General features: G+C 44.2%; 2 protein-coding genes across 2 annotated transcripts in view; one reads left to right on the top strand and one right to left on the bottom strand.

Annotated features, from left to right (window-relative positions):
* Positions 1 to 4,019: 4,019 nt before the first annotated feature.
* On the bottom strand, positions 4,020 to 10,307 carry chsy3 (chondroitin sulfate synthase 3). Its single transcript, XM_086170888.1, has 3 exons — positions 9,321 to 10,307; positions 8,947 to 9,230; positions 4,020 to 8,589 (listed from the first exon to the last, which is right to left on the bottom strand). The coding sequence occupies exons 1-3, from the start codon at positions 9,877 to 9,879 to the stop codon at positions 7,027 to 7,029; spliced, it is 2,406 nt and encodes an 801-aa protein (XP_086027014.1). The 5' UTR covers positions 9,880 to 10,307; the 3' UTR covers positions 4,020 to 7,026.
* Positions 10,308 to 17,430: 7,123 nt separating this feature from the next.
* The window catches only part of megf10 (multiple EGF-like-domains 10), a 57,886-nt gene continuing 50,662 nt past the window's right edge, over positions 17,431 to 24,654 (top strand). Inside the window, exon 1 of the mRNA XM_086170595.1 lies at positions 17,431 to 17,564. The gene's annotated coding sequence lies outside the window, so the exon portion shown is untranslated. The remainder of the gene's footprint in view (positions 17,565 to 24,654) is intronic.

Below are 24,654 nucleotides of genomic sequence, written 5' to 3'. Positions count from 1 at the left end.
TTCGAGCGGGCGGGGTCTTCTTTCACAGGGTTTTCCTTTATGTGAGGTCGGTGTGTCGAAATCAAGCACACCGGCGGTGACAATAACAAGCGCTGCTTTCTCTTTTAGATAACGGCTGTCTTTCGACCGCTATTACTAGGACCAGGACTTAAAGAAAACACCGCGGTTAAACAACATTTTTGGAAGTATAACACTATTTTTTGACTCTGCAAAACATAACAAAATGTATCTTGTACTATATTTGAAGAAAAGTCTAAAAGGGGAAAAAAACAGTAAAAAAAAAACATCTTCTTTTATTTTTATGAAAATAATTTTTCCATTGTCTGGTTGTGCCTTGGAGCTGATAGCCGTGTTTTTTTTAAATACATTTCAAGAAAAGTAATCGTTAACACTTGAGTCTAAAAGTGAAATAACTGTAAAAATTGTACGTTTCTGAAAAAAAAAAAAAAAAAAAAAAAGTAATTTCTCGACAAAATAATCTTGTCCATTGTTGTCTGGTTGTGTTCTTTGCAGGCCAGCGGAAAATCCTTCTCTGTGATATAAACATTTGTCACATTGGAATAACTCCATTGGACAAATTAATTAAAAAAAAAAAATCTTGTTTTGTAGTGTAAGAAACTATCTGATACTATAGACATTATTTTTTTCCAGGGTTGAAGGAATTTCTAGGCGCCTCCTTTGGAGGGGCTGAGCCGTCACATCTGCCAAAGTCTGCAGAACAACTGCAGGAATATGCAAATATTGTCCAGTGTGCAAGTTGGAAAAAGACAGATGAAATAGTTGCATATTGTAGCACTTAAATTCTCTGCTCAACAGCAATGACAGAGAGAATACATTTGTTTAGAAAACACTCTTACTTCAAATTTGTATAGTTTTTTTTTGTTTGCTTGTTTTGCTGTTCAGTTTTAGCCCAAACAATGACTGTAAAGGCGTGAACAAAAGTTGGAAATTAGCAAACACTTAAAATGACATGTGGACCAAGACAGAGAGGAAGAAGAGTGCAAAGTTTTCAGTGACAAAGCAGCTGCATTAGTAATAACTAAAACAGCATCACTAACCCTCTCTACTTTCCATGTGTTTAGATACTTAAGAGAGACTGCCAAAAAAAATAAAGGTAACGTGCCTATCCATATTTTGCCTTGGATGCACAAAAATCAGGCAATTTAACTCCCTGAACCTAGAGAGAAACAGCTGGGAGAGTTTTGAAGGCGCAGTTAGCCAGTTGGTTCAATACCTGCCTGCGTGTTTTGGCCACTATAACACAAACTAGAAGGGAGAGCATGATCTGATCTCCTCGACCCCTGGTACCGTGGGCTTTCTCAATTTCAGCATTCAACAAACGCCAGTTTAAGGAATTTCCTTAACATTTCAGTAAATGCTCAAATCACGCCTCTTGGGCATCGTTCACGTCACTACGGTGCCACCCGCAGGGCACTGGTGGAGAAAAAATACAGAAAATGGCACAGCAAGATGACAAACTGCCGTTGGAACTCAAAGAAAGATTATCCCCGTCACTTGTCCTGCTCCTTTTCATTAGTCGGTCTGACACCTTGATTTTATGACCACCGAGGCTTTCTGCAGGTCGGATTTTACATGAAATAAAAAAGAATTTTTTTTTTTTTATGGAATGTAGAACAGGATGTGATCACCATCGAAATTCAGCTGATGTGAAAATAGTTGACCAGACTAGACTAGTGTTCATAAACGTCCAATAACCATCACTACTAAAATTCATTTTGTGAGAATCGCATCTTATCAGCAAAATTATTTCTCACGTTTGTCTTGCGACCCAATTTTCATCTGAAAATCCACCGGGAGATTTTAACATTTTAAACAAATAATTTCTTGCATGACCGCAAATAAACAGATTGATGACAAAAAAAATTTATACAAATGGAAATTGAAGGCAGAATTGATCCAATAGCACCTGATCCAACACCTCTTTCTGTCTGCTTTGACAGTTAGTCTCTATATTCATTACTTCATTAAAACAAGGTAAGTACCAAAATCCTGTGAGCTGCAGATCTCCCATCTCCTGGCTTTCCAAGCTGGCTGGGAGTAGAACCGTCACAATCCCTCGGAGGTTTTTCCGAACCCGGGATTAACGGCACTGAGGTCTCAGGTCAAGGTCTAAAGAGCGTTGCCTTTGCAACGCGAGCCAATGGTTCGTGAGCACTGGGGCGATAACGTGGCACAATGCGACAAATAGGCCGCTAGTAGTTAAGTTTATCAGCACTATGTTAATTTTCTTATTACCGTAATTTCCGGATTATAAGACTACTTTTTTCACACTCTTTGAACACTGCGGCTTAAACGACAATGCGGCTAATTTATGGATTTTTTTGGGCTAACGAGCTTCACGCCGCCAAAGCATTTGGCCTCGTCACATTGGACCGATGAAATTACCGTGAAATTCTGAGGCCGTTCAATTCCGACGCTGAAGAATACAAATTTAATGGTTTTAGAGTAGGACAAAGTGAAGATAGAAAATGGACGGATGGATGGACGTTTCCTTGCGTTATTTACTATTAATCTTTTTCATCAGCCATGTCAACGGCAGTGTTTGGAAAAAAAAAGCATTTGTGGATGTTACCAGTATGTACTTAATTTTAAGTTTAAAAGAAAAGTTTCTGTGTAACATCTTTCAGTGTAAATGTGTAAATACTTAATGTTACCTGTGGCTTATAAACAAGTGCGGCCTATATTTGTTCACATATATTTATTTAGTTATTTTTAGCCAGTGTGGTTTACATTCAGGTGCGCTCAATTGTCCAAAAATTACAGTACAAATCTCAGAAGGCCAGAGTAAGCACATCGATGTTTGGTCTAACAGTCGTCTTTAAAATGGAAAAAAAACTTTGGCTGCACTTGACCAACAAACACAAACAAAAACTTGACAAAACATCGATATATTGGCGATCAGGCGCGGTCGAACAATTTTCACATCAATGTCATGGGCTTCTCATGCAGGAGTCAAGGGTTGAAACCGAACGCCCGTATCGATTCGTGCTCGACAACAAACCTTTGGTCAGCGACTGACAAGATGACATGAGCGAGGGCAATCATCTTCCTCTGTCGAGCCGCCGCTCGGAGGCACCGTGACTTGTCACTGCCAAACAAAGTTGGCTAACTTGACGTCGCAGTCCAAAGCTGGGTCAGACAGGATGATGACAAATATTCAATTTGAGTCACACTAGAAATACTAAAGGTCCCATGGTGAAAATAAGGGGAATTCCTTCATGTAACACATGTACTCTGATTGAAGTCGCTGGCCGGTCCAGTGATTGTTGCTAGTATTTAAATTGAGCAGATTATCTGCTTGGTTGGATAAAGCCGCTGGATGTAAAACTTTTCTCCTGAAGTCACTCAGCTGTCCCTGGAGAACAGTGGTGTAAAATAATGTTGTCAGCAAGGATTAATGCCTCTCGTTCTAGTAATCACTGATGGAATTCCAAGCTCCGTCTTAGCTGAATAACTTATCTCAATCAGTTGCAACAACGCTTTCTTCACACAGGCTTAATCAACCAACGAATGTGGCATTTCTTGACCAGCCGAGAGCTGAAATTCCAAGTATTTGATATCTATTGCGCTTTTTCTGGAGTCATTGGGGAAAAAGGCAGGAGTCCCCCTGGACTGGACTCCCCGTCAATCGCTGGAATAGAACATGAAACCCATAAACAAAAAGACGAAGATGAAAAATGTTTGAATTTTTTGGACTTTAAGCCTTGATCTTCTTATTTGACAGTGCCTTAAGGCACAGTAGATTGTTATTATGGTAAAATAGAACTCTAAAAGAAAACTCTTCTTCAGAAGAACGGTAGAAGCCTCTCAGATGAGGGGTGAAACCTCTTCAGGAGAAGAAATTCAAGTCCAGTCGCTACAACAAGAAGATTTCGACAATTCTAAAACTACATTAACAAGCCCCTTTACACTCGTGCATATGATTGTGTAACAAAAATTTATTGCACTTCAGCTTCTGATACAGCATGAAGGTAAAAACACACAATGCAACACATACACGGGGTTAAATATTTATTATAAATATTAATTTCTTAATACACCAGCTGTTATTGCCTACAGACTTATGTCTGAAAGGCTGAAACATAAACAAGATACAAATTAGACTTGCATGGAAGTGCACATTTCCAAAAACATTGCATTCATATATATATATATTCATATATATATATATATATATATATATACCAATAAAAAAAAAAGCATCATCCTGCAATACACTTCCATAGAAATGAAGAGGAAAATGTTTATGGAATGTAGCACTGTGACTGTCTCGTTTTCTCTTGAAGGTTATTTCATGCTTAATGAGTAAATATTGTGATTACATTATTACCAGTATATTTACCCATATACCTGAGTGTGTTAGTCATCAGCTATTTTATTACTCATTGTTTCTGTATTGCTGAAAGGAGAGGTGCGTACGGCTGCAGCCTAGAACTGGATAGAAATAAAACAAAAAAAACCAACAAAAAAACACAAACAAACGGTAATTTGGCTTGTTTTAAATCTTGCAACGAGGGCCGGGCTTCGTCGCGTCTTCTTTCGACGTCGAGAAAATTCGGAATTTGGTTGTAGCGGTGTCTCAATCGGCCTACGCTATTTAAAAGAAAAAAATTAACTGGCAGGTTTTTTTCATTCAGCAGACTTTATTTGCACTCAGTGGCAGTGGGTATGAAATCTAAAGCACGAGGCTGCAGTGCACTAGGTGAGACTATGGACCTGAGGCAGGAGTACAAACGCCCTCCTGACTGGCAGTTAAGAAAACACATCACTGGTTAATTAATGACATTTCAGGAAATGCAAGAGAACATATCTCACTCGGTTCAAAAATACAATTTGGTGGATAATGTACATATGACGCAATCAATCGGGACGCGCTTGGAAGTAGCTAGCGATGTGAATGTACCGTCAAGCCACGTGACCGGGCGGTTCTCAGAATTACTGGCCGAGAGGTCTGGCATTCCTTTCACTTTGCGAGGTCAAAGTAAAATCGGCTGTTAATTCGACACGCATGGGGAGAGCGGCGAGGGGATAAGACTTCCTTTCCGCCCCCGTTTCTTTTCACATAACGTCCAATTTGAATGGGGGACAGTGCAATACCGCTGAGGTCTTTGAGACCACGATTTCCATTTTTGGACACTCCCGTGGCCCTTTTAGAGCAAATCAAAATAACATCGGATAACGCCTTACGAGAAATCAAGATACCTTTTTTTTTTTGGCTTTTCGGATCAACAAACGGACCAATAATTAGTAGTCTTCTAGAAATTTCACTCCAACCTGCCGTTCGTCCACCTCTGACACGACTGTTGCCACCAAAACGAAAGATTTTACGAGTCCGGAGTAAAACCTTGACCTGCACTGAATCCTCAGGGAGTCGTGAGTTGCATTAAATGTAAACAACCAGCATCCCGGTCCACGCCGACACGTCCGTGGCGACAAAATCTCCACGTACAGCTCGACACAAGGTTATGTCACATCTCCGACGACGGCCGGACGAGTTTCGTCACCGAATCGCGACATCACCTGTTGTATCTACTCACCTTCGCACTTTCCCTGTAAAATAACGGCAATAAACGACGATAAAAGTAACAATCACATCTGTATTTGAGTTACAATGTGGCTCTTTCCGTAAAGTCTTGGTTTGGATTCAGCATTCGGGTGAGTGGAATTATCACTACTTAGCACCTTGCGGGTAGTTACATTCGACCGACGTCAGGGAAAACACTCGCGAGATGAGTAAACAGCAGCGTTGGAAGGGGGGGTGCAAACGGTCGGTCTTCATGAGGACATTCGAAAAGATGATGGCCTGGCGGCTTTGCGCATTGCACGATAACTTCATCCAGGAAGATCCGCATGCGCGAGAACTTATGATTGCATTTATGTAACATCTCTGTCCACCGGGATGGAGTTCCCGATTCGCTGCTGGCATTCACCAGAACTCTCTAAACACCAACGGAGCTTCTTACCACTCCCGTTAGCATTTTGCCCCAATCGTCGCAGGGCGAGTGATGCCAAAGTCCCCGACGGTCCGATTGTTGCTACCGTACTGCTTTTACCGTACTACCCAGCTGATTCCTTATTGCGAACAGAAGCTTTCGGATGCGATGGGTCTGACCCCGGCCATTGGCTGGTTGAAAAGGCATTGATTGTACCTGCTGTTGCGATTGCATCGTGAAACTTTGCGCCCGCGCTATCACACATTTAAACATTGCATTTTTTTTCCCCACCTGTGGACGGGCGGATGGGTGAACGGCCGACGTCCCGGACCGGCTCGCGCAGCCTGCGTTCGTTTCCTGGCTCCACTTTGTTCCTCGAGGAGCTCGAGTGAGTCACCTTCGCAAAGCACATCACCTGGCAACAGGGATCCGGGATTAGTCTTCTCAGACTCCCGGGTCCGACACAAAGCTCCCGGCTAATGAGGTGTCTTCGAAATGAAAGCAGCTGTTGCGTGGACGGAACTCGTCTTCCTGTCATACTTTGCACGTCGTGACTTCTTGAAAACAGAGGCGGGTTTCCTTGCTAATACGCTATAGCCTTTTGGCTTGGGTAGCGGAGGATGAAGCTGCTGCTCGGTCGGATTACGCGGCGATTGTACCTTTTTAAAAGACTTGAAAAGCAAAATTTAACGATACACCTTTGGACAATAAAAGACACGACCATGTCTGTACAGTGTAAGGCTTAATGTACGGATTACCAGCCGCACTAAGTAGGTTAGCAAGGAGGGCGCTAATCTTGCACTTCGCTTTGCTGCGCTACGTCCAACGGGTTCCTTCCAGGTTGAGTCTGCCTGCTCTGAGTCCGCTTCAGACGGGACTCTGTGTGGTTCTAGCGGTTTGGCTCAAGCTCCCCTTTTCTCTAAATGTCGTCTTCTCGTCCGATCCGGATCAAATTTCCCAGCCAAAGAAGGCCGCGTATTCTCGGTCGCATTGCAAAAGTGCGCTGCTGTCTGTCTGCGCCGGAGCCGATGTGAGGTAAAATTGCACGGAGGTGTCCGGAAAAGCTACGGCGTCATGACGAAGTCCTGTTATACGCAGCTTCGGCATGTTTCTCCAGCCAAAGCTCTGCTAACTGCATTGTCGATGCGTATGCACTTGCTTTCGACCCAAGGCACATTTTGTATTGCTTTTGATTGAGACTAGAGTAGTTGCAGTGGATGGGGTGATACACGTGGATGATTCCTGGTTCCTGGCTGCGTAACACTTTGAAACCAGAATTGACAACTTTCGTGTACAAGTCCACATCTTCCATTCCCCAGCCTAGGATGGAGGTATCGAACCCCCCGGATTTTAGCAGATCGCTCTTAAAGATACAGGCGATCCCGAAGCCGTAATCCCGCCAAAACCCACTTTTCTTGGTGAGCGCAAATCTGTTGTCACTCGGGGGCTTCTCGGCAAAGACGATCTTGGGGCTGTACTGACTGAACGCGACGGGGAAATAGATTTGCTTCCCCTGCACCGTGTTGTCTCTGCAGCGCTGCAAGGCGTCGCCGCTGAAGATAAGATCCACATCGCAGAAGAACAGTAAAGTGTCATTATCAAGCTGCGAGGAGCCCAGCTCCAGAGCAAATCCCCGTGAAAAGTTGCCGGTCACGGGGATTACAGACAAATCGGCTTTGGGATACTTCTTGCGGTAATCTTTGATTAACTGAATGTGTTTTCCTCCGTCGCCGTCCACCAGGATGACGGTGAGCTTGACGTTCTGTTTGGGTATCAAGCACACTTTCTCGAAGTTCTCCATGAAGTGGACGAAAGTGTCCAAGCGACCGGACAGAGGCACGAGGATGTTGACCTTCCTCTGGCTCTGCTCCCACATCTCCTGCGTCGACTCCTGGAACTGAAACGGCGACAGGAACTTGAGCGAGTTGGACAGGAAGGACAGGGACTGGGATTCGGAGTTGATCGCCGCCACCAGTTCGGCCACGTTTAGCTCTTCCGTTTCTCGGAAGAAAGGCCGGCTGAAGGACTGCTGGAGGTACGCGTGTCGCCTCACGGGCACGACGATTTTACGTCCCTTGTGTTTCTTGTACAGGAGCAGTAAATCCAAGACGTACTCCGCGCCGTGCAACGGGTTCACGCGGTAGTAGCCGTACTGGATCTCTTTAAAGTCGATGACGCGGCCGCGCGGCTTGGAATTCTCGTTGATCATCTCGATAACCTGGAGCACAACGTCGTCCAGCGCGGTTTGCAGCGAATTCCTAAGCCTCTGGCGCACCATCTTGTTCTCCACGGCGGAGTAAACATGGCGGCCGGTCAGAAAGTCCCACTCGATGACGTCGTTTCTGTCGCCGGGCTGGTAACGCATGAAGGACGGCGGGGCGCCCAGCTGCTGGTCCTCCCACAGCACCTCCACGTCGCTGAGCCGACTCATCGCCAGGCCCTCGCGGTGCAGCAGGACGGTGCGGTGACGGAGGCTGGAGATCTCGCGGGTCAACATGTAGCTGTGCAGCCGGTACTGGTGGGCGGGCCATTTGTTGGGGTGCAACGTGATGGCGTTGTGGATCTTGCTGCTGTGCAGCTCCTCGATGAAGCCTTTCTTGTTTTTCTCATAGTTCTCGTAGAAAAGCTGCTGCATCTGCGGGCGACAGGTTCCACGTGATTACAACGAGGAAGTTCGAGACCGCGGCTAATCGCGAGCAAATACGAGCAAATACCGGGGAACGCCGAAGCATTAGGCTACCGCTTCTCTGGAAACGATGCAAGCGGGAGGTAAAAAAATGAATGCATTGCAGCCGTGGGGATCACAAACAAAAGTTTGACGGAATATTTCATGCACTATCTGGGGTCGGAGCCTGTCCCAGCTGTCACCGGGCGAGAGGCGGGTTTCACCCTCGAAAGTATCCGCAAGCAGGGACTTCCTCGCCGTGCCGCACGAGTCATGAAATCCGATCGGCGTTTCCTTAAGATATAAAAATGCTGAGGAACGGCGTACCTCGTAGGACCAGACGCACTGCGTCCCACCAAATCGCCGTACGCAGCGGCCCACTTCCACGTCCTCGTGCGGCGTGTACATCTCCCTGAGGCAGGTGCCGATGTGGGGCACCATCAGGCGCAGCACCTCCCTGCTGAAGATCATCCCGGGGCCTCCCATGCAGAAGTTCTCCCCGGGTTCCAGGGCCAGACGGCCGAACTCCTCCGGCGTGCCCAGGCCGGTCTGACCCAGGTAGAGAGGCTTGCTGCTGTTCAGCGACCTCAGGAAGGACTCCAGCTTCTCACCTGAGAGAGGTTGGAGGTGGAGGTGGGGGTTAGGGGTGCAAATGTGTAAATCATCAAAAAAAAAAAAAAAAACACACACACTGTAATCACCTCTTATGTAAACATCATCGTCCGCCCGCATGAACCAGTCATACTTGTCCAGGTAGTGGTCGTGGATGTACTTGAGCATCATGAATGACTTCTTCTGTGGAGGGTAGGAATCGTCCACGCCCGCCAGGGAGACCACCGGGACGGCGTGGCGGAGGCGGATCTCCTCGGAACCGGCGCTGGAGAAGAACTCCACCTTCCCGGGGATGGAGCGGGCCCACGTCTTCCAGGCGGCCACGGCCCGGGTCCCCAGGTACTTCTTCGCCGTCATCACGCCCACGTAGAGGAAGCGCTCCGGCCGATCCACGGCCGCGCCGCTGCGGTTCCCCGCGGAGGAGCCCCCGGTCTGGGGTGGCGGGGTGGCCGCCGCCGGGGGCGGGCGGGCGGCCGCGGTCTCCCGCGGCAGCTTGCTGTCGGCCGGGTCGTCGCGGCGCCGACACGCCGACACCCCCCGCCGTTGACCCTCCAGGACGTGGGGGACGAGGAGCCAGGAGGACGCGGTGAAGCCGAGCAAGACGCCCGCGATCAAGGTCGTCCACTGCCTCCGCGATTTCAGAGCCATGGCTGCTCGTTAAGACGCGGGCTCCGGATGCGGGGCGGAGGCGCGGGGGGGGGATGAATGCCGCCGTTGTCTGTGGAGGTGCTGACGTGTAGGGCCGGCCGACATCTCCGTGGCAAGTCGGTGCCCTAACAGATGTGGGAAAACACACTTTCCCCCATCGCGGGCAAGCCAGACGAGACGCTCTCCCCTCCGCCGGGCCCGTCCTGGAAGCCGATCCGTCCCATCGGAAAAGCGTCAGACCGCGGCTCGGTCCCTGAACGCATCACGGCCGAGATCCATGTCGATCGAATCCGAATCCCCCACCCCCGTCTCGCTCCCCCGGGTGTCCGGGTGATCCCCGCGGCTACCCGCCGGCCTTCCTCCACGCCCGATCGCCGTAGCTTCACGTCATCGGTAGGCCAGCGGAGGTTGAAGAGGTCCGACCCGGAGCCCGGTTCACTGGGATTGTCCGGGGAGCCGATGTGTCATCGCGGTGAACATCTCCGCTCCTCGGGATGCGTCGTTCCGAACGATCCGACTCTTTTTCAGCTGCGAATCAGAAGATTCGGCTCCCGTCTTGAGAGACGCATGCTTTTCCTGCGCTCTTCTCTGCTGGTGATGCAGGCAGGGGCGGGATTTTATTTTGAGGGACACAACAAGCTCTACTCCAAAGTCTTTGATAATAATAATAATAATAATAATGATAATAACAATAATAATAATAATAATAATAATAATAATAATAATAATAATAATAATAACAACAACAACAATAACAATAACAACAACAATAATAATAATAATTCATATTATTTGATGGTGTCTTACTTAACGCCCAAGGAAACCATACTGGCATAACATATGCACAGAATACATGTAAAAGAAACAATAAGTGTCAGAGCACTTGGCATCAGATGGACTAGTCTGCTTTAAACAGATAAGATAAGATAAGATAAGATAAGATAAGATAAGATAAGATAAGATAAACTTTATTTATCCCCATAGGTTAATTTCCCTTGTCACAGCAGCGTAACAGTTATAATGTCAAAAAATAAAATAAAATAAAAAATATTGAAGCGAGTCACGAATGTTGGGGTTCATGTTGATGCTTGTTTCTGTGGGATTTTGGGGTTGCTGGGAATTTTGTGGGTGTGTTTTTTTCTTTTTCTTTTTTCTTTTTAACCTGGAAATAGGCATTGAGGGTTAGTTATATTGCAGGCTTGTGTGGCGTGGCTGTGGCCAACAACAGCTATTGCTCATTAAATGGACATTTAACCGTTACCCGGGTGTTTCCCTGACTAAAATGCTACAATTTTTTTATTTTTGACATTTGACGGCATATAATTTGAGCTATGATTTGAAGTGGAGGAATGAAGTCATGTTTCGTAGTTGGGGTGGTGCAGATATCCAGACACCTTGAGGTAATGGTGGGAAGATCCTAGAAGTCTTTTCAAAAACAGGGCAAATAAAATATAAGGTAAAATGTTATTTTCATAAAAAATGATATTATTTATTAAAAATATAAAATATTCACATATCATAGCTGAGGCATCTGGCATTTCTCAATGCCAGCCAGTGCAAAGAATTTTATCCTTGATTTTTGGAGGCTCCACATTCCCCCCCTAGAAGAAGAGAACGCAATACGCCTTTTATCATCCCACAAATGGGGATATTTCAATTTGCACAGCAGAAAGCGGACAATGCGGTAGAGGTTTATGAATATTATAAGTTAAAATCAATATCATACAAAGTATAAGAAAATGTAAACAAAAAAAAACCAAAACGCTTCTAATGATGTGATTGTTATGGTTCTATCCGGTTGTATATTTCTAAAAGAAAAAAGTGTCTGAAGAATTGCATATCAACACACAAATCATTCATTATTGCAAAATTAGGCTAAAAGAGAAGTTTTTTTTTTACCTAAAATATTATTTTTATAATTATTCCGTATTCTGCTATACGACAGCAAATTAGTTGAATGTGTAAACTATATAACATTTAGTGAACCGATTCTGATTCTGATCGTGATTGATGATCTGTTTTGGGATCCGAGAGAGCTCCGATTCTTTTTCAATGAGCCGAGCCGAAAGAGTCGACTCTTTGAAAAGAGCCGGACTTCCCGTCAACACACTCTTCCGGTTGGGCATCCCCTTTTTCACAATAAAAGCATAACGTCTTTTAACACGTTGTCTCGTCACCGAACCCGTTTGTTTTAAACACTAGTCAACCGAAACCAGGCATTGACAATAACATAATCGATGTTAACACTTTTCACACAACAACAAACCTCTAAATGAACACAACAGGAGGTTTCTTGCATCTTATTTTGAAGGCTTACCACCCAAGCAGCAGATATAACAGCACGTAGAAGCAGTGCTAATATCCGTTACTCGTCTTTTATATACGATTATGAATTAAGCGATGATGTTTCAATTTTAACATTTACCAAACTTGCGGGCAAATAATTGTTAAATGCATCAGAAACGGGTTAAACTTTTGAAACTAACAACTGTCAAGCTACTTTAACCACTTCCGCAAAGCAGGAGCTACTTCCGGTGACTTCCAACCTGGCTTGATTCTGCAGAGATGCTCAGCAGGACCAGTAGGGCGGATGCGGTCTGCTCGCATCCTGGTGGTGAAGCTTTCGACATGGGCCTCATATCCTTCCTCTTTCACGTTAAGATAAAGCTTTTGTTATAACTAAGCTGATGCTAAGGTGTTTCCCAATACATAATAACATAAAATAATAACACAAAAGTGTGGGCTTTTTTTCTGCTCCCAGACCAGTGGTGTGCAGAGGTCTTTTGATGATCCGGGGCAAATCTTGACTGCATGCCCCTAAAGACTCAAATATAAGGCCTAACATATAGAGATAGGAAAACATTTTGATATGTAATCACAGATGAAACAGGAAATAAACTCTTAATTTGATTTTGGTATAAATTAATGAAGTTCTTTTCCACACAAGATGTCACAAAACACCTGAACTACTTCACTCATGCTCATTAAACCCAGGTAACTAATAAAATACCTCAAATATGGTTTTATTATTTTCACTTTTGAAAATGACCTTTCACAGTTTGCAACCAAAAATTACCTCCGCAAACAGTGATCCGTATGAAACATGCATGATCGGAAAACGTTCATTGAATCTCACCCAAAAGATCCGATGTAAAACGTAGTTGCACATGTTCTAGAGCTATTCACATTTAGATTCATAAATGCACAAAAAAGGAATAAACAGCAGTGCGGTGAACCTCCAAAACTTCATTTATCATCGCTGAAATTTTTAAAATTTCAATCTCATAGCCTTCTCTGAATCCAGCGCAGGCTCAGCGGTGTAGATAGAGAATGTCTTGTCAACTTCATGACACGCAAATTCAATTCAACTCGTCTCTGCACGTCTGAACACACACACGCTCTTTTAGCGAGGCCGTTCGTCTCCAGATGAGGAACTAAGTTTTTGCACATTCATGTCATCGGTTTCGTCGCCATCTCTTATCTTTCATAACGGATGCAGAGCGACGTTTCGGGTGAAGTCTCTCTGGCTGCGAGGAAAAGGGCGGACTTCTATTCTGGACTTCCATTTCCCGCTAGTCCGGAAAGGTGGTTGAATTTCCGGGGACTCTCTGTTTTTTTTTTTTCCTCCACTCAGTCCCGGACAAACGCCGGACTCGCAGCCTTAAACCGAACCGCCTCGGCGGAGCCTCGGTCGCTGACTTCCCGAAAACTCCTCGGAGCAAACATTGAGGGTTTTCTTCCTAAATCTAATATTTGCTGAACGCTCTCTAAACCTAACTGCAGGTTTGGTGCTCCGGTTCTCTGTCGGAAAATATAGGCAGTTACTCTGCTGTGAGGAAATCACATCCACGGGTGAAAACAAACAGATCCTGTTCTCAGAACTTCTAATGAAGGGCTGTCTGTGCTCTCCATGGAAATCAATGAATAATGTTAGCATTAGCATTAGCATTAGCTTTCACGCGTTTTCCGTGTGAAGTTTCCATGTTCTCTATACGAAGCCTGATGACAGCCTGCGGGATTAGCTGGATAGATATTGACCCAATGGATATCGGTCTCGATAAGTATTCATAGACTTTTTAATTACAAGAGTCAGTCAAATGCCAATTTCCACTTGAAGGGGAAGTGAACATTCCAGGGTTTTCCTGTGCAAATGTCTGAAAAGTTGGCACCTCCTCCTCATGAACAGCAATTTAGCGCCAATGCATTTCATATCAATACTTAGAAATGTTTAATCTCATCAGCAATGAAGGTCATTTGTCAATTCTTGGACGCCCACACACTCCTATCTGTGCCTTTACACACCAAGTGCCCTCAGGCTTGGCGAGCAGTGACACAGTGGTGAGGTGTGGTCTATGGATTTCTGGCGAGATTATTGAAGAGGATCTTAGAGAATGAGATGATGCTTGAGGAATGGAGAAGAAGTTGGATGGCAACCATTTTTAAGAATAACGGGGATGTACAGAATAGCAGTAACTATAGAGGGATAAAGTTGATGAGCCATACAATGAAGTTATGGGAAAGAGTAGTGGAAACTAGACTGACAGCAGAAGTCAGCATTTGTGAGCATCAGTATGGTTTCAATGCCTAGAAAGAGTACTACAGATGCAGTATTTGCTTTGAGAATGCTAACAGAGAAGTACAGGGAAGGCCAGAGGGAACTGCATTGTGTTTTTGTAGACCTAGAAAAGGCATACGACAGGGTGCTGAGAGAGGAACTCTGGTATTGTATAAGGAAGTCTGGAGTGGCAGAGAAGTATGCTAGACTGGTGCAGGACATGTATGCTAGCTGTGAGACACTGGTACAGTGTGCTGTAGGGGTAACAGAGAAGTTCAAGGTGGAGGTGGGACTCCATCAGGGATCAGCTCTGAGCCCCTTCTTGTTTGCAATGGTGATGGATAGGCTGACAGATGAGGTTAGACAGGAATCACGATGGACCATGATGTTTGCAGATGACATTGTGATCTGCAGTGAGAGCAGGGAACAGGTGAAGGAAAATCTAGAGAGGCGGAGGTATGCTCTGGAAAGGAGAGGAATGAAAGTTAGTCGCAGCAAGACAGAATATATGTGTGCGAATGAGAGGAACTCGGGTGGAATGATGAGGCTACAGGGAGTGGAGATCAAGAAGCTGGAGGATTTCAGGTACTTGGGGTCAACAGTCCAGAGCAATGGAGGGGATGGAAAAGACGTGAAGAGACGGATTCAAGCAGGTTGGAATGGGTGGAGAAAAGTGTCAGGGGTACGAAGAGATAGAAGACTATCAGTCAGAATGAAAGGAAAATTGTAGACGACAGTAGTGAGACCAGCGATGCTGTGTGGACTGGAAACCAATGACAAAAAGACAGGAGGCAGAGCTGGAGGTTGCAGAGATGAAGATGTTGAGGTTCTCTTTGGGAGTGACCAGGATGGATAGGATCAGGGATGAGTCCATCAGAGAGAAGGTCAGAGAAGCCAGACTGAGATGGTTGGATCATGTACAAAGGACGGATAGTGAATATATTGGTAGACGGATGCAGGAATTGGAGGTCTAGAGGAAGACCAAAGAGAAGATCTATGGACGTAGTGAGAGAGGAAATGAAGTTAGTTGGTGTGAGAGAGGAAGATACAGAGAATAAGGTTGGATGGAGAAGGTTGATTCGCTGTGGCGACCCCTGAGGGGAAAAAGCCCAAAGGAAAAGAAGGAGGTTTGGTTTGGATGAGCTGCAGGTAAGAATCTCACCAGTAGATGACAGCAAAATCAAGTTTGTAAACTCAAGAGCCGCTCGAAAGTTAAAATTCCAACATGTTTTTTGAGATCTTGTATCTTTCATCAGACTCCCCCCTTTTGTTTCCTCGTCTGAGTTTCGGTTCATCGACTTTGCATCATGAAAATGGAAATAACCCAATTTAATCTAAAGTCCTTTCTGGTTGGTGCTAACATGTAATATTTCATAACTTGTTTGGAGTTAGTGTTTCTTTTATTTATCTGATATGGCTTACAAGTTCAGTTTGGTGACATGTATTAAAAAAAGACATCTTTTCAAGTCTTTTTTTTTCCACACGGAGCGAATGATCCTGATCAAACTGGTTTCTCTGGAAAATATCTGAATGAATAAGCATGGAGTGATTAATTAATAAAAACATTTTTTTAGGTCTAATTGAATGTCAGGAAACTGACTTCTGTCTCTGCAGGCCGATCAATTCCCAGCTCCACCTTGCCTCAAGTCTTATCTCGTATGCAGTATATTTAAAAAGAAAAATAAATGGTTTATTCTCAGAAAGACCTCTTTTTATCCTCTCCTTCGTCTTAAAATCTCAGAGGTGAAAGACACGGTCCAGTCTCACCGGCTTTGGAATCCCGACACTTTAAACAAGAACAGTAGAAAAAATCTGGAGGCTCAACTTGTTCATTTTAAAAGTTCTGGTAAAATACATTTATTTTCATCTATTTTGAGTGTGTATTTTTTTTGTCCCTCTTTTTATGCACGCCTCTAGCCATGAGTCTTCACAAAATGTCTATAAAACCTCTTGAATCTTGATTGTATAAGTTTTTGTATGTGCACGTCTGAAGGGGTTAAACATGGATACAGGTAATTATATGCAGAATAGCATCACAATAAAATCGACATAATATGAAAACAGTGCAGTGGCATGCAAGAATGTTAATGACTGTGGGAGAAAAATGTCTGAAATTAGGGTGTGTGGTGGGGTGGGGCACTGAAATAGCTAATATTAAGGATAAAAATGAGGATAAGAGTTGATTTTTTTGATCCCACGCGAAGGAAATTTAATTGTCACAACAGCGTAGAAGAATGTGCAGGGAATGGGAACAAAAACAGGACAGAATTAACTATATATAAAAATATTACTGCCTAGAGTAATTTTTTTAAATCAGACGGTTTACATAGGAAATTTCTGTGGAGGTGACATGTGATGTGTCCTGGAGAGAAAATGCATAGCAGTATAAATGGAGGTATAATGGATGGGAGTGTTGAAAAATTGCAATATAGTAGAAAAGGTAATGCAAAAAAAAAACAAAAAACGATATTTTGGTGATTCCCCGGGAGCAGCTGTGCAATAATTCAAGCAAATACTTATGAGTTGCATGAGCTCTCATTGCAAAATTTCACTGTGCCTGCACAATAACAATTAAAAATCTTCATACTTGATGCTTGATGAGTTTGTGGAATTAAACAGTTACATTAAAACCGTCCTCTATTGTAAGGTGTGAGTGATTTTTTTCGGAAAGGCGCTTTAAAAAAAAAAGACAGTATTAGAATGGGTGTGTGTGTGTGTGTGTGTGAGAGAGAGAGAGAGAGATTTTTTCAGGGGATTTGAAAGTTCCAAATATTCTTAAAATAAAACAAGAAATCCCCAAATACACATTGGGGGATTCAGTCTTGTGCTGATGTTGCCCCAGGGTCAGGATGAAGTTCTGACTCCAGATAAACTTGACCTTTTCCAAAGCTCGCCTCCCATTGGCTGAGCGACCTCTGACGTCATCGCCGCGGCGCTTGCAGCGTCGATGGAAGAGGCTGTGGGAGGTGGAAGTTGCCTCAGTGCGCGGATTGAGACTCCGACGGACGCTTTTGTGTTTTTCCCCTCCTCCCTCCGGATCCTTCCATGACCTCCGGGTCCCCGGACCCCCTGCTGCCCGGGAACCTGCGCCTCTGATCGGGACATTTTACCGGACAAGTGGACCCATGAGGTAGGACCTCCACCACACACCTCCACTTCCTACCACTATTTGTAGTATGTTGTTGTTTTTTATTTATATTTTTGACAGTGCAAACGAATTGCTTTGCGTTTATTTTGGTTCTTGATAATCCAATCCACTGGATTAAAAAAACAAAAAACAAAACTTAAAATAATATTTGATTTGAAATCCAACCGTGCAGAAATTAACAGAAATGTTTACACCTGAATATTTTTTTCATATCCACTTTCCTTTTTGTTTTTAACTTATTTTTTCTTACGTTTCTTATGTTTTCCCACTCAGACAGGTTTTTTAAAATTAATTTTAAACACATAGTTCTTTTTTTTTTCTACAAAAAAAAAAACACCGCAGTGAAATGAAGTAATTTAAGTATCATTTAGGAGGAGTGTGTGTAAATTCCCACTGGAGAGTTGCTGCACTCCCTGTGGAAAAGAAACTTGGGGATTCTAAAAATGCTATACAAGAAAACACACCCACACCCACCCACACACACACACACACACACACCGCTTGAGGGGATGTGGTGTTGGGGTCGCCTCCAGGGCCGGATGCAGAGCTCCAGCCTGATGGAGGACGCTCTGAGGTTCCTGTAGGGGGGTTTGAAATCACAAGTTTCACTCCGAGTTTAGCTCCCAAGCTCTGAGGGATTCGACGCGATCGAGATGTTTCTCCACTCCAGCGGTCGGAGCTCCGGTGTCTGGACGTTTATCATCTTGTCGTGCGCGTGTGTGCGTGTGTGTGCGAGTTATGGATACCAGACCACAACATCAGACACCAAGCCTGCAGGGGTGTGAGAGCTTTGCATGTGTGTGTTTGTGAGGTTTATGACCAGCAGGAAAAGTAAGGAAGGATGGAAATCCATCCTGTGTTGGCGCACGTGACGAACACAGATCAAATTAGTATTGACCCCGGGGCGGCGAGCGCCAGAAGGTCCCCGGTTGGAAGCTTTCTGTGTGGAGTCTCCATCTCCTCCCCTGGGTGGGGGTTCCTTCAGGTTCTCCGGTTTCCTCCAACAGTCCAAAAACATGCAGGAAGCTCACAGGACACCTGGAAATGCCCAGATGTGAGAATGACAGAGTGAATTGTAGGTCTCAATATGGCATTTGATTGAAAGGGTGAATGTTTAAATGTCTATATGAGATGTGAATCCAATGGCATGTGTAGAGAGGGCGAATAGTTGGTACAACCCTGAACACTTGAATCTTTTTTCCACTTTTCACATCCTTTTTTCTTTCTCCATATTTATCTGTTTATCTTTCTAGATGTTATATTATACTTTTAGTCTCATATTTTTTCTGTCTTATCGCTAACGCAGAGATGCTGCTATTATTGTGTTGCGTCCTGCCTTTTAAGGTTGGTTTGTGTCTGTTTTTGATTACACCGAACCTTAAAGCTGCTATCTCTACATTTTGTTGCGCTCTGTGTAACAACAAGTCTTGAATTCTTTAAAAACGGCTTGTCAATGAGAGAGTGAATCCAGTGTCTGTATTTTACATGTGAATGAGAGGGTGAATGCTTGTCTCACGGCAACTGGTTCAGTTCTGAAAAAGCCTCTTAGATGAGGCGTGAAAGACATCCAACATTCACCCTCTCATACAGAGTCAGATAATAATTCACCCTCACATACAGTGACATCTAACATTCACCCTCTCATACACACATATAACAATTCACCCATACATATCTTGACAGCCAACATTCACCCTCTCATATAGTGACATAATAATTCACCCTCTCATATGTGACATCCAACATATCCCTCTCATATAGAGACATATAACAATTCATCCTCATATAGAGACATAAACCTTTCACCCTCTCATATAGTGACATTTAATATTCACCCTCTCATATAGTGACATAATAATTCACTCTCTCATATCTTGACATCCAACATTCACCCTCTCATATAAATACATATAACAATTCACTCTCATATATAGAGACATCAACAATTCACCCTCCCATATAGTGACATTTAATATTCACCCTCTCGTACAGAGACGTATAATAATTCACCCTCACATATAGTGACCTCCAACATTCACCCTCTCATATAAATTCATACAACAATTCACCCTCATATATAGAGACATCCAACCATTCACCCTATCATATAGCAACATATAATAAGTCACCCTCTCATATAGAGTGACAGCCAACATTCACCCTCTCATATAGTGACATAATAATTCACCCTCTCATATGTGACGTTCACCCTCTCATATAGAAACAGAACAATTCACCCTCATATATAGAGACATCAACCATTCACCCTCTCATATAGACATATAATAATTCACCCTCTCATATAGAGACATGCAAACAATCACCCTCTCACATTGATATCAACTATTTAAATTCAAATCCAGTTGCTACGACAAGAAGATTTCAACAAGAATTCACCACTGAGAACGTCCACAGACACGAAGGAGAACGGTTTTATGTCTTTATATGAGGTGTGAATGAGAGGATGAATCATTTTAGGTCCCTCTATGAAGCGGTTAAAGCAGAATAGAAAATGAATGAATGAATGAATGAAAATTGGCCATCATCTCCTCTCCATCAAACCCATATTCCACATTTTCTGCAACTGTTTTTTTTTTTTAGAAACGTCCTTTGTTTCCCATCTGTAATTCTAAAATGCGACCGTTTGGGAGGGAAGTGCAACAGGAGCGTGTTTTTTTCCCCGACAGATATGGAAGCGCGGAAACACACTGGGCGCTTTTATTTCCTTCCTGGATCCCCCTGTCGCTTCTCGTCCCGCTTTTCCAAACGGACCACCTGTCCCTACGTTAAGAGCGGCGAGGCACCCACCGGAGAAATGACTGAACAAATAGTGCCCGGGAGACTTTAATGAGTCTAATAAGTTGCACCTGCCAAAATCACACACACACACACACACACACACACACACTCAGACATGCTTGGACTTTTTCTGCTCCATAAGGTATTGAGGTTGAAAGTCACATTTGCTCACGTCCTCCTGATCGCTGTCTTGGTTTATCCGCCGCCGTGGAATGTATCTGGTTATATTTAAAGGATTTACGAGAGTTTTAAGAGATTTTGTTAGAATGTTGATCGGAAGGCGTTTCCACCTTCACCTCTTCGGATTTTACCGAACCCCATCGTTGGCTCGTGTCGGAGTCTCAGCTTCCGAGTTGTTTATTTTGTCTCATCGAGCAAAAAAAAAAAACAAAAAACGCCGGGTTCATTTTCTCAAATTGCAGCGTTTGGCTGGAAAGGGGGCGGGTTGATGGAATCGATCGGTGATCAATACTCGGGTTTCACCAGCTGATCATTGGTTCCCTCCACGGTGACGCGAATGAGAGAGTGGCCGGTTGTTTTGGCCCCGCGATCGACCGCGACTTGTTCCGGGTGAACCCTGCCTGTGGCAATATAGACTATGAATTAATTAATTATTGAATTTTGGGAAATTTTACGAAGGGTGTTTTTGGTTTTTTTTCGTCCGATCGCTTAAAAAAAAAAAAAAAAACGCTACCGCTGCTGTTACTGTAGGATCCTATGTTCCTCTCGTTCCTATTTCTCCAGATCTTTGGTCCGTGTTCTGCTTTTTATTTGTGGCAAAAAAAAAAAAAGAAAAATGTCTTCAGGGCCGTTTTGACAGCTGCTGACTCTTCAAATTTGGGTCCGTTTATCGACAACACGCTCGATCTTTGGCAAACAGAACCCGAGCAGAGGCCGTAGAAAAACGCGGGGGTTAGCAAACGACGGAATGGACGAAAGAAAGCTTCGGTGCCGTTCTTGGTTCCTCTTTCAGACTCCGCTACTTTTGTACGTGATGTTACAGCAGCTTGTCACTGATCTTGCTAAAACTTTCTGCACAAGATTCCCAACCCTGTCCGCAAGGTTACTCTGGTACATTCACCATCACAAGAACCGACAAAATCGGAACAAAACATGATTTGTTCTTGCGAGTTATTCCTTCTTGAGATGCCCCCAGGTCTGAACTTCTCCAAGGTGTCGGGAGATCTGTTATTCTCGTCCGACGCCGGCCGGTAACTTATTCATCCATTTGACCGGTTTGGTTTAAACCTTATTCCTTCCTTCTCGAATACGTTTTCCCCGGTCGGTTCCGTAGAGCGTGGGTTGCCTTCCTGTCAAATGCCGAGTTCTGCTCTAAAAGCAGCTCGAGTGTCAGGTGAAGTGATCCTTCAGCGTTCGGCGACTTCTGTTTTCCCCAGGGAAAGTGAGCCGGCACAGCGGGGAGACAAAAGGCTGCGCGGGGACGGAAGTTAAAGCAGGGTTACGATGACAAAACACACACGCAGCAGCTGTTTGTTGTGTTTTTTTAATTTTTTTTCTTTTTTTTTGCTCGGCCAGTCAAGAGCGATTGTTTTTTTTTTTTTTGAGCGAACAATTCCTTCGCAGCTTCGCCTCCCCACGAGATACCTCTTATGTTTTGGAACTCATCTCTTCTGGAAACTGGATGATCCAAAATATCCAACCCTTCGGAGACACGCTCGCTCTAATGGTGTTTACAGGGCATGGCGGTCTCGGCCTGTCACAGTTGTGTCAGTCTAAGCTGTACTTAAAGTCGGGCCAGCTCAACGTCCATTAGAGTCAGCTGTAAATCCACTTCACCAGCCTCAGCTGTTGTTTTGTCAGGCACGACCAATGAGGCTCGATGGGAAAAGTAAGAGCGCAACTCATTTCCATGTCTTTCAAGAGAAACGCCAGATTTCTACAAATAAATCGCCCCGTTCCCACAGACGTCCCGCATCGGATTCCTCTGAAGCCAGTAAAACATTTTTACGAAACAGTTACAACATTTCTCTTTGGCTCCATACGTTTTTTTTTTTTTAAATTCAATTTGTAGTTGAGCGCAAGAAGTTTTGCGATTCAAGAACGCTTGGCTGCGATGTAAACAAACTCCTCGTCACCAAAGCGACGTCCGAGAACCCCGAGTCAGCTGAGGTCGGTCTTTGTGTTGGTCAAAATGTGAACCTTGAAGGCGCCGCAAAGACCAAGCCCACTAGTTAAGTAGCACCTGCGTGTTAGATCTCCATGTCAACAGGTCGCACTAGTCCATCATTAAATCTACACTGTCAAGCAGCGTTCTACCAGAAGTACCATTTGCACCATAAGTACCAATAGTACAATGTAAGTCTTTCTTGGGTGGTTTTGAAATACAACAAATACATACAAATACAGGTTTGTATGTATGTATGTGGTTTCGAAATACAACAAATACATACAAATACATACAAGTACGCATGCCCTGCTGATCGGTTGTCCTGATTGAAATCAAAAAAACAAACAAACAAACAGAATAAACGGTTAATCGTAATTTCCGAATTAATAACAGCTACTTTATTCGTACGCTTTGAACACTGCGGCTTAAACAACGATGCAGCTAATTTATGGATTTTTTTTGGGCTAATGAGCTTCATGATACCAAAACATTTAGCCTCGTCGCATCGGACCAATGAAATTACTGTGAAATTCTGAGGCCGTTCAATTCAGACACAGAAGAAGCCGACTTTAATGGTTTCAGTGCGCAGGAGGAAGACGAACATACATATTTATATGATATATGAAGATTTATATCCTCATTTAGGTTTGGTGGTCTACTTTTCACCCTTATCGTTCCATTCTGTTGTACATTCTTATTCCTTATGTTGCTGTTGTTCTCCCTGCAGTGGATGTCTTTGCTATTGTCCGTCTTCCAACCGTCTCTCCATTTATATTTATATTCATATTTATTTTACGCTGCTGTGACAAAAGAATTTTCCCTACGGGGAACAATAAAGTTTATCTTATAGCGATCAGCTGGGGCAGGACAAAGCAAACTTTTCCTTATGTTATTTATTATTAATCATTTTCATCAGCCGTGCTACGGGCACTGCCCGGAAAAAAGCATTTCTAGTACGTATTTGTGGATGTTAGCGGTATGTATTTAATTAAAAAAAAAAAGTTTTTATATATATATATATTATTCGTCATTTTTTGCAGGTGCGGCTTATATTCAGGTGCGCCCAATAGTCCAGAAATGACAGTAGCTTGATTGAAGACACAATGTCACAGTCAGTAGCAGTCGGTGAACCCAGCAAGCTAACGTTAGCGGGAGCTTGTCATTGCCTTTGTCTGGTGATACTCGATGGTAAATATGGTAAACTGTCCCCACTCACATTTTGCTTTCTCACCGTGTGGTTTACATTAGATAGCAGTCACCCATTCACACACAGACAGAGGTAGAGTTGCGATGCGAGGCGCTAACCAGGCCATCGCCAGAAACTTTGGGTTCAGCGTCTTGTCTAAGGACGCTTTGGCGTACAGTCAAGGGGAGCCGGGAATCATACCGCCAGCCTTCTGCTCTACCATCTGAGCCACAGCCGCCTCAAATGGTTATTTCTGCTTTGAATCTGGTATTTTTAATTTTTTTTTTGCGACTGACCGTTGGAAAACATCTCTGTCAGCGTTCTAACTTTGACCATTCATTTGCATGGCCGTCCCGACTCACTCTCCGCTCAAACCCAATAACCTCAAAATTGTGATGTTTCATTGTTACCCCTAAATGTCTTGACATTCAACGGAGGAGGAGCGGGGGGGGGGGGGGGGGGCCTTCATGTCTGCTCCAGAGGAGCTGATCTCCCCTTAGAACCCCCTAATTTGAATCATGTGCTGGTGTGTGTTCGTCTTCCGCCAAGAGAAGGCAAGAAGACCTCAGACTGCGCTCGCTTACCGTATTTAACACCGCTCACTGATCCAACACTGATGAACAACAGACCCGCGGGTTTGAGTCCGCAGTGGGAGGATGGCGGAAAAACAAATGGAGTGCGCGGACGAGGGACTGGTTTTTGATTCGTTTACAATCTTTATTTCTCACCGAATTGTGCTTTGGATTTTTACTTAGCAAAGCAGAACTGGTTAAAAATCGCCAAATGTCGTGGAACCGGGCCCAACGTTTAGGCTCGCAGGCCACATGTGGCAACACTCAGGCAGCTGTTGTCCGCTCCCCTCCTAAAGGTTGCATGTAGTCTGTTGTGGCTCTGCTGTAAATAATGTTTTCCACGTTCTAGCAATTATCACAATGACAGGTTAATTTGTTTGCAGTCGG

Source organism: Fistularia commersonii, chromosome 23 (genome assembly GCF_037954325.1).
Source record: "Fistularia commersonii isolate RoL2024-O1a breed Wild chromosome 23, RoL_Fcom_v1.0, whole genome shotgun sequence".
Lineage (NCBI taxonomy): Eukaryota > Metazoa > Chordata > Actinopteri > Syngnathiformes > Fistulariidae > Fistularia > Fistularia commersonii.
Note: the sequence above shows the minus strand (reverse complement) of the source record. Positions and strands in the feature narration are given on the sequence as shown.

What these genes read in the sequence shown, in the direction of transcription:
- chsy3 (XM_086170888.1), bottom strand. Translation starts at nt 9,879, where the DNA reads ATGGCTCTGAAATCGCGGAGGCAGTGGACGACCTTGATCGCGGGCGTC. An exon ending in CGATGATGTTTACATAAGAG is followed by an intron (nt 9,231 to 9,320) that starts GTGATTACAGTG and finishes AACCTCTCTCAG; the next exon opens with GTGAGAAGCTGGAGTCCTTC. An exon ending in AGTGCGTCTGGTCCTACGAG is followed by an intron (nt 8,590 to 8,946) that starts GTACGCCGTTCC and finishes TGTCGCCCGCAG; the next exon opens with ATGCAGCAGCTTTTCTACGA.